The sequence below is a fragment of the Physcomitrium patens genome, chromosome 3 (genome assembly GCF_059467195.1).
Source record: "Physcomitrium patens ecotype Gransden chromosome 3, ASM5946719v1, whole genome shotgun sequence".
Taxonomy (NCBI): Eukaryota; Viridiplantae; Streptophyta; class Bryopsida; order Funariales; family Funariaceae; genus Physcomitrium; species Physcomitrium patens.
The window spans coordinates 7040264-7054373 of record NC_143412.1 but is presented as its reverse complement, the minus strand read 5'-3'; the positions used below and the strand labels follow the sequence as shown (position 1 = coordinate 7054373).

The 14110-nt window shown below is 33.5% G+C and overlaps 2 protein-coding genes across 6 annotated transcripts; one reads left to right on the top strand and one right to left on the bottom strand.

Moving 5' to 3' along the window:
• Positions 1-1419: 1419 nt before the first annotated feature.
• Positions 1420-5417, top strand: LOC112279307 (uncharacterized). Of its 3 annotated transcripts, none has more exons than XR_002968945.3 (2): positions 1420-2168; positions 3043-5417. XR_002968945.3 is itself a non-coding variant. In XM_024513621.3 (2 exons), the coding sequence occupies exons 1-2, from the start codon at positions 2008-2010 to the stop codon at positions 3278-3280; spliced, it is 261 nt and encodes an 86-aa protein (XP_024369389.1). In that variant the 5' UTR covers positions 1935-2007; the 3' UTR covers positions 3281-5417. The 3 variants fall into 3 exon arrangements, 2 of the variants coding, with proteins under 2 accessions (XP_024369389.1, XP_024369388.1); XM_024513621.3 differs by having other exon boundaries at positions 1935-2075; positions 3088-5417; XM_024513620.3 differs by having other exon boundaries at positions 2008-2168; positions 3088-5417.
• On the bottom strand, positions 4284-7356 carry LOC112279308 (uncharacterized). Of its 3 annotated transcripts, none has more exons than XM_073532384.2 (3): positions 5945-7356; positions 4731-5036; positions 4284-4580 (listed from the first exon to the last, which is right to left on the bottom strand). In XM_073532384.2, the coding sequence occupies exons 2-3, from the start codon at positions 5031-5033 to the stop codon at positions 4548-4550; spliced, it is 336 nt and encodes a 111-aa protein (XP_073388485.1). In that variant the 5' UTR covers positions 5034-5036; positions 5945-7356; the 3' UTR covers positions 4284-4547. The 3 variants fall into 3 exon arrangements, with proteins under 3 accessions (XP_073388485.1, XP_073388484.1, XP_073388483.1); XM_073532383.2 differs by having other exon boundaries at positions 5234-7350; XM_073532382.2 differs by lacking the exon at positions 5945-7356 and adding an exon at positions 5196-5332.
• Positions 7357-14110: the final 6754 nt, after the last annotated feature.

Here is a 14110-nt window from a genome sequence, read left to right as displayed (position 1 = left end):
GTGATTTAGGTAATCAAGAAAATATAATTCTATAAGGAGAAAAATCAATAACCAAGTCTATTTTTGCATATAGACATACCAGTTTATTAACAAAGCATGAGCTTGTTTTAAATATGAAATGATTAAAAAAAATAAAAAACATTGAATTAACAAAAATAATTGTTTATATGTAAATCCAGGTGTGTGGTTTTATTATATGAAGATGTGATTATTTGAAGAATTTTTTTCAACTTTCATGTTTCAAACTTTAGATTAAAAGAGATACTATTGGTTTAAAAATATATTAATCTGGTTAGAAGATAGAGTGTAATTATATCTGAATTGTTTTATGAACATCGATTCTCGAGTTAAACATTATATATACACGTATAGATAATAAATATTATATATAACAATAAATAAATTTATTATATAATTTGTAATTATCTCCATTTTTTAAATGTAAATTTTGGGTATATTCTTTTTATTCTTAGTTGTAAATGTACTAATTATATTTCGACATGTCTATTTAGATTCACATACCCAGCATACCAGAATTGCCAAAAAAAAAAAAAAAAATGATTTTGGATATGATTTCTAAGTAATATATGTTGTTTTAATGTTTTTCAATAGATACAAGGAGATTTGACAGCGCTAAACCACGCTCAGAATACAAAGAGTGTTATTCTAAAAACTAAAAAAAAAATCAATATTATCTCTTCATACACTAATTAAAAAAGTATAACATAAAAACGTCTTTAAAAATCTTGAGGCTTATAGACGACTTTTATAACATTTTTTTTTTTTTTTTTGTTTTACTTTATTGTCAGTTTTTAGTACAGCTCTTGATTTTTTAGATTAAATGAAGTTAATTTTCTAAAATAAAATTATAAGTTTTATATATATATATATATATATATAACCACACTCAAAATATATATTTTAAATATTATTCCATGCATAAAAATAAATAAATAAATGAATAAGCTTTATTGTAAATGATGAAACCTTCAAATTTTTTAATAATCTAAACTTATAGCAAACAACAGAAAAATATTATTTAATTTTTAAAATATTTTTATGGTATCTTTCACTATAAATAATTAGTGAAGGAATATTTAGGTACATAATAATTTAATTAGTTTTTCAAATAGGAAATAGCTAGTAAGGGCATAACTTAAAATGTGTTACTAAGTTATTGTGTTCAATAAAATTTTCAGCACTCAAATTTGAGTCTTAATAAGTTGAGTTTCTGATAAATTATAACAACAAAAAGAATATATATATATATATATATATATATATATATGTCACACTTAATTTTAAATTTTTAGCAAATAATTGAAGTATCTAGTTGTTGTAGCAAACATTTCATTCTAAATGGTACTAATAAATTTTGCATTGCACAATTTTAAGTCATCTATATATAGGTAATATTTATGTCTGGGCACTAACAAGGTAATTTTTATTTTCAAAGGATTTGCACAGATATAAATTGGTTGATATTGAACCAAAATTCAACTGATGAATAATATTATTTATACACATACACACACACACACACACACACTTACCCATAAGAAAAAAAATGGTAAAAATGTGTTTATGTATCAAAATTGAAGAAATTCCGAAATCCTTACTGTTACAAGTAATTTATATTGCACCTTGACGTCAAACCAACACTTGTGTGGAAGGCTCTGAAAACTAGTGTGAATGCATTAGTAATTTAAGTAGGACGCCCTGCACAACAGAGCTTTTAATGCCCTGACTCCCCCAACTCTCGATTTCTCTCTTCCTGGGTATAATTATCGACGGCCGGCACCCGGACCCATTTATGACCGGGTTCTAGAGGGTATCGATGTGCCAATTGGCAAAGGACAACAGCAAAGTGGACAAGGGAGTGTTGTTGTCGTACATCCATCTCCTTTGAGAATGAGCTTGAGCTTTGGCAGCAATGGCTTTCTGGCCTCGCTCGGCACAGGGCCTTGAGGCTACAACACGCCGTGCGGTAATGTCTTCTCAGTTGCGATGCTGCGAGGCCTAGGAAGACCTCAAAGCACTGTGCTGCATCGGGAAACAAACGGTAGTTGGAAATGGTGCGGTGCCGCTTTGTTTTTTCATCCCTTTCTTGCTGTTCTTGTGATTGTTTTCGGGAGTCGGCTGCAGGTTGAGTTGCAGGTGTTTGTAAGGTGAGTGGAGATTCGCTCCTGGCTTGGCTTGGTGTTGATTGAGGTGTGTCTCGGTGGTCGGTGATTGAAATTTTGAGAAATCGGTGCTCGGAAGCGCTGTTCATGTTTCTTATATGGACTTTCTGGTATGATTCTAGGGTATGTTGTTTTTAGACGTGCTATTCTTTCCTTTTTCTTTTTTGAAGGGCTCTGCGATTCATAGGCTCTCAACGAGAGTGATGCATTTTTTAGGATTGAACCTTGTGCGGATTAGTTTTGAAAATCATACAGATTCTGTGGAGATTGTTGGAACTTCGAGATGGTTGTTCTTAAATTCACTCAAGATTGTAAAATTTCTTGGCGGCTGTTGGTGTCTTGAATTTTTCCTTCCTAAGACTTGTTGATGCAATTTTTTTTCAATTCTTGATGGTGCATTGGTTTCTCAAAGAAGTTTTTATCTGTGTGGAGCAACTTTGTAAGATTCTACGATTTTTAGTCAAGGGCTCACATTCGTCTCACAAGGCAAGAAACGATCGAACAGTTGTAGAACTGGAAAGAGCAGAGCTCTCCATTATCACTAAGGTTTTTACGTTTTTCAATCTGAGGAATTGAATCGTGTTAAGTTCTGGTCTTGTCGTCAATCTTTCAAGACAATGGCTTCTGGTGTGAGGATTTTGTTTTGAAATCCTGAGTTTCACTACTGTCAGTCATTGATAAATTCAAATGCCGTGTTCTCATTTAGAGGACGTTTCATAGCTCTTTTCCTTGTGAACGTATGGTATTCTTCGAACTGCCACTTTCTCTACCACTTTCTTCTTTTTAATCACTATATCCGATCAAGCCGCGTGTATACCAACTCACAATGACTAATTCCTGATTTTAAATTGGAATTAAGATTCTGTGAAACAGAAATCAACTGTTATGATGTTTGACTCAACAGTGGACCCGAAGTTGAGGCATGGAACCGTCCGAACTGGTGTATTTTGGGAGTAAGCTTATGCGAATTTTTCGCTGAAGTTGATGCTAAGGGGATTCAGAAGTCGCCAGATGTCACCGCTTCAGAGTCCACGGACATTGGAACTAATGGTTACATTGTGATATGTGGGATGGACGAATTGAATAGAGTGGAATGAATTCGCAAGTTCTATTCCTTAGTTTCGGAATGCGGTCGCCAGAGTTGGAGGTGGAATTTAATTGTTCTTGGTCGATTTGTATGGTCATGATCATCTCTTAATTTACTACCTTTATCTTTCGGTGCTTAAGGGGCAGGTTATTAAAAGCATGACAATGAGTTTAAACGAAATGAGGCTCTCAGTGCTCCTCAAGAGCTTAGCTACAATGATGATGTGGATTCCAGAAGTCTCTTACTTGAAAGAGACTGTCTTCTTTTACCTCCAAATTTGTTTCTCTCTGGTTTCGATTCTGGTTTTCGACCTTCTTTAATTCTCAATGAGGTGACTTGTATATCTGTTTCCAGATTAATGTTCATGGAACAGAATTCAATGGTTGTCATCAGCTCCTGTGGGTTTGCAGCTGATAATATTAACCAATAGGTCTTCACGTCGTATACTTCTTGTCGTGAAGCGGAGCGGTTGGTTTACGTGTGAAAGGTGTCGCAGGTTCTACGGTGAAGTCTGGTAGAAGTCGGTCAGGTACTACTCAAACCGCTGTAGTGCACTACAAGGCACACGGGGAATGTGTAATACAAGCCTGGGACATAAATTGTTTTTGTGAGAAATAAAGCGTACTATCGATGTATGCAAGAGAATGGGGCTCACATGATAGTATCTGTTTCCTGCACGGATCTTCTCACAGTACGTTCACATTTCGCATCACTCAGGCTTGCACTTGACTGTTCCAGTTTTTAATAATGTAAGCTTGCTACGTGCAGTGTAGATTTTATCGGATTTGCAACAGGTTCATGTAAAGGGGTTAATATTGAGTATCTTATTGTATGGAAGGCATAATATCAGAATCGCGGAAGTACTGAAATTTGAGTGATACATTTTTTCAATCCTGAAATGTTTAGAGAAACTTCTGTGCACATTTCAACAACAACAACGACATACACACACACGTATGTGTATATATATATATATATATATATGTATGAGACTCCATGAATAAAATGTAAAATGAATTTTCAAAACTCAACAATGAATAATTTATTCCGTTCCCAACATAATGAATCACGAAAAAGGCATACATGCTATGCCAGCGCTTATTTGTATAGGTTTACTTTAGCAACTGCACTCACAAAACTGCATGTAACCAAGTAGATTGTTTTATATAAATTAACTCGCTCAACATCATTACCATCGACGTGTCATGGAACTCAAAAAAAAAAAAAAAAAAAAAAAAAAAAAATCTTCTCTCTACTTGGCCACAAAAAAAATTTCGTCACTTCTTTCCCTTCGTGGTATTCTTGTTCATCTGCACAGATATGCGGCCACATGTCAGACCAGACCAAGTATGAACCAGCAAAAGCATTGCATATCCCTCCCATACACCGCAGAGACAAAAAGAAACCGTGTGTGTTTATAAGGCAGATGATGAAAGTGCGACGTTGAAATTGCAGCTAACCTTTCCCTCAGCACGTGGGGCTGCTCTTAGATTTACAATGCCACTTGAATTGCTGCTCCCTGACCCCCCCATGCCGCTCTGCCCGGCGGGCACCAATGCTGGGGGAGCCGGTTTGCGGACAAACATGGCACTGGCTTTTTCTTTCTCCGTGAAGCGGCCCACAGAAGGTTGGGTGATCATTCCTTCTTGGACTGGTTGCGATTCATTGTTGTAAGTCCCCGAATACTGTGGCTGGTACCCACTTTGTCCCCAGTCTTTCTTGTTGTGATTATTGCTGCCTGAGTAGCTTCCATGAGAAGACATCACCTACGGTTCCTCGCCACATGTTCCAACAGGCAAGGCCAATCCTTAGGAGACGAAAGGATCATCAAGTTGGGCACGTCTGGAAAACGAGGGAAGATTGAATGCGAGTGACCAAGGCAAATTATATGCCGGTGCAAGGACACTCATGATCTGGAGACTGACCGCATCATCAGCATCCATCCGGCTTGGTCGTGTCTCACCTCGTGTGCCGTCCCTCAGGAAGCCGACGCCAGGACTCAGCACCTCAAGGATTTAGTCCTCAAGCTTGACCCACAAGTCCGTTACTGAACGCTCCTAAGAAAGCGTAGAAACTCCAAAAGGTGATACATATTTACATCAACTCTTAGCATTGCTCAAACCGCAGTGGCGAGCTCGTACTCAAAACTACGCGGAAAAATATATATTACTAAGTTGGACTTTATATGTTGAAGTTCGCTTCCCAAGCTATTAGCTGATCAAAGCTGCCCACTGTCCACATCGCATCACCCTCAAACATGAAGGTTACGAAAAAAGAAAAAAGAAAACGATAGGAATTAGACACAACTGATTCTAGCATCATTATATGTCCAACTTGTCCAAGCCAGTTGATGACCAAGTGCGGCGTCGACGCGAAATCTACATTCGCTATGAGTCATAACCAGTAATCGGTACAAACAGCATGATTTTGGGCATGTCTGTTTTATGCGCTGGACAGTATGATCCATTGTAGATATGACAGCAACTGACCAGTTTCGACAGCTAACACGGTTCAGGAGAAAAGCGTGAGACATCATGACGACATGCAACAAAATAGGCTCATTGAAGTTGGGAGCAAGGTCTGCTAGCACGGCAAAGGAATTCAATCCATGCTGTGTGCTCTCTTCACATTAAATGACCACGTTCAAGGCAACTGTCTCGTTAGAATTTCTTACTGGTGCGAATGCTTTCCAAAATGAGTTTGAGGCAAATGATAGAGCAGCCAATCGAAGATGCAATCGGCTTCGTAAGGTCCTCGAATACTTGGGAAGAGTGACGTTAAAAAAAACCTCGATAAAACTGGATGTCTTAACATAAGCGGCATGCAGACACGAGGCAATCACTCATGCCGGATGCATCAAGATCAGCAGGCAGGCTTTCGAATCCTTCAGGGGAACGGCTACGACGAAGATGAGGACTCAAAAAGGGGGGAGGGAGGGGGGCTTAACGATATCTCTGCTCTCCACTCTCTTCACTGCAAAAAACCTGCGACTGTAAGCAGTACCCAACCCAGTCTTCACATATATTCGATCACCAGTTGTGGCCCTTAAATGCAAACTTGTGCCGATCCTCGGCCCCACACTGAAATCTGCTCAAGCTCTACGACTCTCGAGCTGACATGTACTCCCCTGGCCTAGTATGTAGCACTTACTGGCCAGCCACTCATTAAGCTCTCGTGCCAACCCAAAACATGCCGGCCATAACGGCCATTAATTTGGTATTTCGATGCCCTTCTCTATCTTTCTCTCTTTCTCGTCTCGCTACACTTCTGCCTATCTCAGCACCCCACCCTAATTCTCCTCCCGGCTAGCTTCCGTTTTACCCGCTCAAACAACCACCTTTTCCGAGCCAATTAACCCTTTATTACCACGCCATTCAGACTCTCGCTAGCCATGTCATGCCGCCGGAGTCTGCTTATAATCATCATCATCATCATCATCAACAACAACAGTATATCCCATCGGTAAGCAACTTTACTTGGCCCCTCACAATCTCCTCCAACTTTTCACTGCCATCACATTCATTCGCTATTTGCCACGATGAGAACCTTTTCGACACAAACTCATGTTTCTCCCCCTCTCCCTCTCCTACCCATCTGAACCATCTTCCGGGTTCCAACAGCTTCCTCTCATTGCTGGCATTCCTCCTGAGTCTCTCTGCCAGCTGCTGATCCCTGCAGCTTTCAGCTATTTCTCGCTAAATTAACATCCACCTCCTGCGTGGAGGGGGGTTGAGTCTCCTTTCCCACCTGCGACACATGATTAATTATTATCTTCCCCACACTGATTTCCGGGGGAGGGGGGGGGGGGAAATATTGTGGATCAGACTGTTCAGTGAATCCGCCTCATTGTGGCCAGCACTTCCATTTCACTTCCACGTACACCTCTACGACGGCGCTTCTTGCTACAACACACACACACACACTCACTCACTTTCTCTATCTTTCCCTCGTCTCCCTCGTTGACAGCCCCTTTCTTGGATCAGTCCCCTAGATCCCCTACTCCCTCCGTGACTCACCACACCACCAAAATACCCAAACACAACAATACCTCCAAATCACAAAATCCATCTCATCATTCCACAATCTCCACCCAGCCAATCCATCACTTCATGGTAACAAACAGAGAGAGAGAGAGAGAGAGAGAGAGAAAAGAAAAGAAAAAGAAAAGAAAGATGAATCGTGCATGGGGACCCTTGGAGAACGGTGTGTGAGTGTGTGTTGTTCACCAGTTCAGTAACCCATCTCCACCTCTAGTAGTGGGTTTCTACTCCTGCAGTCAGTCCAGGCAGGTAAGTTCAGGGGTGATGGATTAGCGGCACAGGTTACTCACAGGAGTAGTGGGGAGGGTGGAGCTGGGATAGTAACTTGGTTGGTTTGGTGAAGAAGGGTGTGGCTTTGTGGGATGTGTGTGTCGATTCGGAGGCTAGCTAAAGAGGGAGGGAGGGAGGGAGGGAGGGAGGTAAGTAAACCCTGGCAGCACGGCCATCCCTGGGCATCTTCTGGCCACTTCGATCGCGATTGATGGCCTCTTCTCGGCGCTGTTTGCACTTGGGTGGCCACGTCCCTTCTGACGCAGCGGAATCAGATAATTTAACTCTTTGCTACTTACTGAGGGTGGTCTAGGCTACTTGTCTTCCCACACGCACTCAGGGATTGCAAGCCTCTAGTTTTCTGAACACTTTTGAGCCACAAGCTTGATCCTACAAGGCAGTGTACTTTTCTCCTGAAGTTTCTCGAATCACTCGCGACCCTTTCCTCGCCTTGGAATATCTTCAGCTGGTGGCTCATATCCACCCTCAGTAACTAGTGGCTGCAAATGGATTTCGGCCGCTTTGCTTTTGCCATGTAATGCACACATCCCTCGCTTTTTGATGTGGGTAGTATTCCGGCGGATGTACAGTGCAAACTTTGTGCCCAAAAGAGCCCAAAAGAATGGCAACTGCTCCCTCCCTCCCATGCCTGCCCTAATCCCTGATCTTCCTCATTCTCATCCTGCTGCTGCTGATCCTGCTTCTGCTTGTCACGCACTGACCCTGTCTGTTTCAGTCCCGACGCTAGAACGCTTGTGCTCGCAGAAGACTTCGTCTTGCAATAAAGCAGCACAAAGATCTCAGTCTTTGGACAGGCAGCCATTTTTTTAACGAGGGCCTCGTGACTCTGGGGTCCCAGCAGCCTGGGCCATTCTAAAGAGCTCTTGCAAGTTGCTAAATATCAGTCACTTTGCTCCCTTTTTCTTCCTTCAAATAAAAAACAATTCCATTTATATCAACATTGTAAGTTGCCGAATATTTTTTTTAAAAAAAAAAGGGTTGTAGTAGCAGCAGTCGTAGTAGTTGTAGCAGAAGAGGAAGGTAGAGTCCAGATTCAGTAACTATTGATTCATTGAATGTTGTAGTCAGCAAATGTCGCAAGACCAAGATATTTAAGCACCATCACAAACACCAAATGACACAATTAAAGTTGCAGAAGAATTGATTATTCTGAGTAAACCCTGTTTGAAGAATGCGAAATTGTTGTGGCGATAAATCCCATTGTGATTAATTACGTCGCTGTAAAATTAGTGAAACGATATTTTGGTAACATTGAAATTGTGAGAATATTTCATGGATCTTAACGTGAATTTCTTTGCTTTGAATTGTAGGCTATAGAAAACAATAAATAAATCATAGTTTTTCTTTATTTCTAATAATATAAGATTTTGAGCAAATTAATGAGAAAGGCTTTGCTATTCTCAGTTATTAATCAATATTTGATACATTGTATTTGGACTATATTTTATTTTTATTTTTATTTAATGTATGTTAATCTATAAAAAATATAAATAAAATAAAAATGAGCACATAGCAATGATAATACATTACAATATATATATATATATATATATATATATATATATATATATAAAAAAAATGTTGGAAACTACAAGAGAATTAAATCAAGTTTTAAAAATGGTTATTTGTAATTGTGAATCTTTTTTAAATCAACAATAAATAATATCATAAATTTTATCAATATATTGATAACATTTATTGTTTGAATTTGGACTAAAATCTTAATCTAAGTTTCAAACATAAAAGAATGAAAGAATTAATTCCATTAGTTATTGTAATTTTTTTTATTTTGTATTTTGAATAGTTAAATCAAAATAGAGAAAAAAAAAAATTTAAGCAAAAATTTTAATAAAGAACCTTTGTTAATTTATTCCTGATGTTTCTTTTTCTAATTCTCTATTTTATTCTCTAATTCTTAGCAACATGCAACTTGTTGATGTAAATATAACATATTAAATAACTTGCCAGAAAAATAATATTTTTTTACTTATTTATCCACATGTCATACCACTTTTAATGTAATGTAAATAAGACAATATTTTAAACTTTATTATTACAATCTTCATCAAAACAAGATGATAGCACTATAATTTCAAACCTTAAAATCTCTATAATCTAGCTACCAAGGTATGTATGTATATATATATATATGTATATATTATAGTTTTTACATAAAGTGTGTAAGAGATATTTTTTTTAAAATTTAATGTAATTAAGATTTGGTTATAAAAAATCATAAACATGCAATGAATTAGTCTTACCTTGAGATTGGAATTTTAGAGGTTTTAGTAAAAAATATTTATATATACTTTTCTAAATATATATGATGTTAAGATCACATTAAAAATGATAATGAAAAAAAATGATGGATTCTTTAAATTATTATAGATATTTTTTAAAAAACTAAAAGGTATTAGATAATTCTTAGAAAGAAAAGTTTTAAAAATGAAATTAAAAAATACTAAAATTAGCACAGTGAAAGCTAATAAAAAACTAATTACAATGGTCTTTTTAAAATTGTATATATATTAGGTGTAGGTTGTAGTATAAAAACTATCTTTAAAGGCTATTTTAAGACACTCTTGTTTAATAAGAATAAAACTTAGATATATTAATCCTTGCAAGGAAAGAAATTTATCTTTTTGAGATATTTTGTAAAAAAAAAGCTTACATTCTTTTCCAAAAAGTTATAATTGTTATTTTGATTTCAGGTTAATAAATAAAATTAGAAGTTATGTTTTTTTAGGATTACATATATATATATATATATATATATATATATATATACTTTAGCTTTTGAATAACCAAATTAAAAATTTAATGCTATTTGCATTAAGATTATTATTAAGATTAATGAAATAATCTTAATAGTAATAAAAATAATAAAAATAATAATCTTAAAATTTAATGCTATTTTCTTTTTAATAATTTTAATATAAAACATCTAGTAAATTGGTATAAGAAAATAATTCAAGTCCACATATCATAGATAGAGAAGAAATAAAATTTTAGGTTAACATAAGAATAATTCAGTAATTTATTTATTTATAAAATAAATTATAAAAAATTAGTGTTCTAAAATTGGATAGGCAACAAATCTTCTCTTTTGCAATGCTTTAATTCAATATCTTAGATTTCTAATAATTGCCTATGTGTTCACACAATCTTTACATAAAACCATTGAAATCATATTAGGTAGTTTATTTTTTAATCTCCTAATAACATAAAAATCAGTTAAAATATTCAACTGAAAAAAATAAAATTTATTATACAATTTTATATTTATATATTATTAAACAAAAAAATCTTTAAAAAAATATAATAAAAGATTTAGCTTTGATTATTTGAGGAAAAACTATACTATCAATTTTTTTTAAAAGTGATTGTAGATATCCAATAGTAGTTGTAGAATTAAAAAAAATCCTTGAAGCTACCCTAAATTCCCTTAAGTACATGTAATTATTTTCTTTTGAATAAAAGTGATAGAGTTTATATTACATTTGAATAAAAATTATTAAAAATAATTATAAATATATATAAATATAATATAAATATCATATATATATATATAAATAAAATAAAAATTTAAAATTTAAAATTATTTTATATATGTAAATAATTTAATTTAATTAATTTTTAAAACTAATTTATTATTTTTAGATTTAAAAATTGCAAGAATTCTTTAAAGATAATTTTGTTAATATTATAATAGTTAACACAAAATACATACCTTGTACTTTTTGTTTATAATAAATTATCTTTTATCACCAACATAAACCATACATTGTGTTTAAAGAATATCAAATAAAACTATCTTTTTTTAATGATACTATAAAAACATATAATATAATAATACAAATAATATGCATAGGCAAACAAATTATCATAATATATTTAAAAGAAAACTTTTATATCTAAAATTTTAATATTTTTTAGTAACTATAAGAAAATAAGAAGACCCCATTCTTGCCTCTATATATACTATCTATTAAAGAACTATGTGGCAATGTTCAATAGGCCATATGATAGGTATTCAAATTAAAAGATACATGTCTAATTTATAAAGTAAGTTTCCAACATGTGTGCCATATGGCCAATTTGTACTAACATATCGCAAAGTTGTCAACTTATCAATCATATATAAACATACGTAGTCTAAAAAGCTTCTATGAAGCTTCTCAATAATATATTAATAATTTAATATACATTTATTTATTTCTTTTTAATTCTACAAATCTAAATAGATATATTAGTAAATATGAATATTTCTTACAATTAATATGATTCTTCAAAACTAATCAATATATCATTGAAGAATAATATTATTAAGATTTAGCTTGCTACAATTGGGTACTTTAATTGTCTTTCTTTTACCAAATAAATAACTCAATACAACTTGATTGACCAATATCTTGAAAACCTAAATTTGAAAGAAGCTAAGGATATCTTGTATATGTGCAAATTATGAATACTTGATTATATATTATAGTTTTTATAAGCAAAAATTATAAAATAGTAGCTTAAAAAAAAATTGAGCAAATAAATAAACTCTAATACTGGCTCCCATGCACATTGCATATATAAGATGAAGCATTTTATCTAATAATTACTTACTAAAAAGTAGTACTAACAATAATACTATAAAAATTAAGATGAAAATCCATGTTAACTACTCAGATGTATCTATTACAAATCCACAATATGGCTACATATTTAAAAATTTTAATGATTTATTATAAGTACCATAGTCCACTGTTGTATTATATGAAGTCTTGCTTGAAAATACGTGGAGTACTTGGCTGAGGAAGATAAAAAGAATTTGCATCAACAAGTCCCAATTACTCTAATAAAATCATATATAAATTGCTATAGAAGCTTAACAAATATAATTAAGCATCAATTAAGTCTAATTATTATTATTTTATTTTATTTTTATTTTTGAAATAAATTATGAAAAAAACACAAAGAAATTCAAAAAAAATTGCAAAGCAATTCAAAAGAACCTTCAAAGAATCTCAAAATAATCTTAAAGAAATCCTAAAAAAATACTAAAAGAATCCTAAAGAATCTTAAAGAAATCCTAAAGAAATCAAAACCAAATTCTAAACCAAATTAAATCCTAATCCTAATCAAAACCTAAATCCTAACCAAATCCTAATCCTAATCAAATCCTAATCAATTTTTTAAATCTCAAACAAATTTCTAACAATCTCACAATAGATTTTCAAATTCAATAACTAATATTTTAACCACTGATTTCATCTCAAATTTATCACATTTTTTGATAATTAAATTAATAATAAATACAATTTTTTTTTAAAAGAATTGGAATTACTAAATAGATGATAATCTCAAAAATATGCTTGGGTATCAGCTGGCCTCATTCTTCGACCTTGATGCCAATCTTCCAAAGCCAATTACTCTTGATTAAACCATTCCTTTGCTCCCAAACCTTATTTACTTATTAGAAATCAAGTTGACTATCTTTATAAAATTTTTTGCCTCAATCTAATAAGCAGATTGATAGCTATCTAAGAAAACCTTACTGGTCCTTGAAATCCTAAATTCTAAGACCATAACCTATAAAAAAATTCATGCTTTTCAATTTAACCATTTGATCAAATCCAAATTTACAGCACACATTAAGCACAGTTATATCCACAAATCCAAAAAAATTCATTGGTAGATCTATTACCAAACTCCTGAAATTGCCCAAAATGTCAACTCTATTTTATTTTTCAACAATCAGAGTCATTTAAAATAACATCAACTTTGCAAAGCTCTTACAAAGTCATTATCTATCCAAATCCCTCAAAATCAATGCCTACAAAAATTCTATCAAGTCTCTTCTCAAATCCCACTCTCTGATCAATCAAAGAACCTCAAAATGATTATCAAGGCTTAGTTTTGTGCCCAAGGGTCTGATTTTGACCGTGGTTGATAACCAATCTTCTCCAAGTATCAATTTTTGTCCCTTTTGAGGTAAATTACACTAAAAATAATTCCTAAATCCCTCCTACATTTGCCTATATCTTTTATTTTTCAAATCTACTTTATTTTGCCTTATTTATGGTCCTACAAAGTAAGTAGAAGTTACTTTTTAAAAAAAGCAATATTACTACTAAAAGTTTTATTACCTTCTTACCTTTTATCCATATTTTTTTACTTTATCTTTTAACTTGAGTCTTCTATAATAAGATCTATATTATTATCTTTCACCATATAGTTGTATTACAATATTACACCACTTCACTTTCTATATCACAAAAAATGATTATATTTAGAGTAAATATAAATCACTCATAACTACACAACTAACTTTATATTATTTGTTACATGCATCTTTGTTCAAGCATATGGACCTCTTTCAATGTGTTAAGATGGCTAGCTACAAATTTTCTTCATTATATGAAGTTGATGTATTCTTGTTTATTTGTAAAAGAAAAAATGTGTAAAAAATAAAGAAGTTGCAACATCCTTTGAATTATCAAGTCTCTAATATGAAAAAA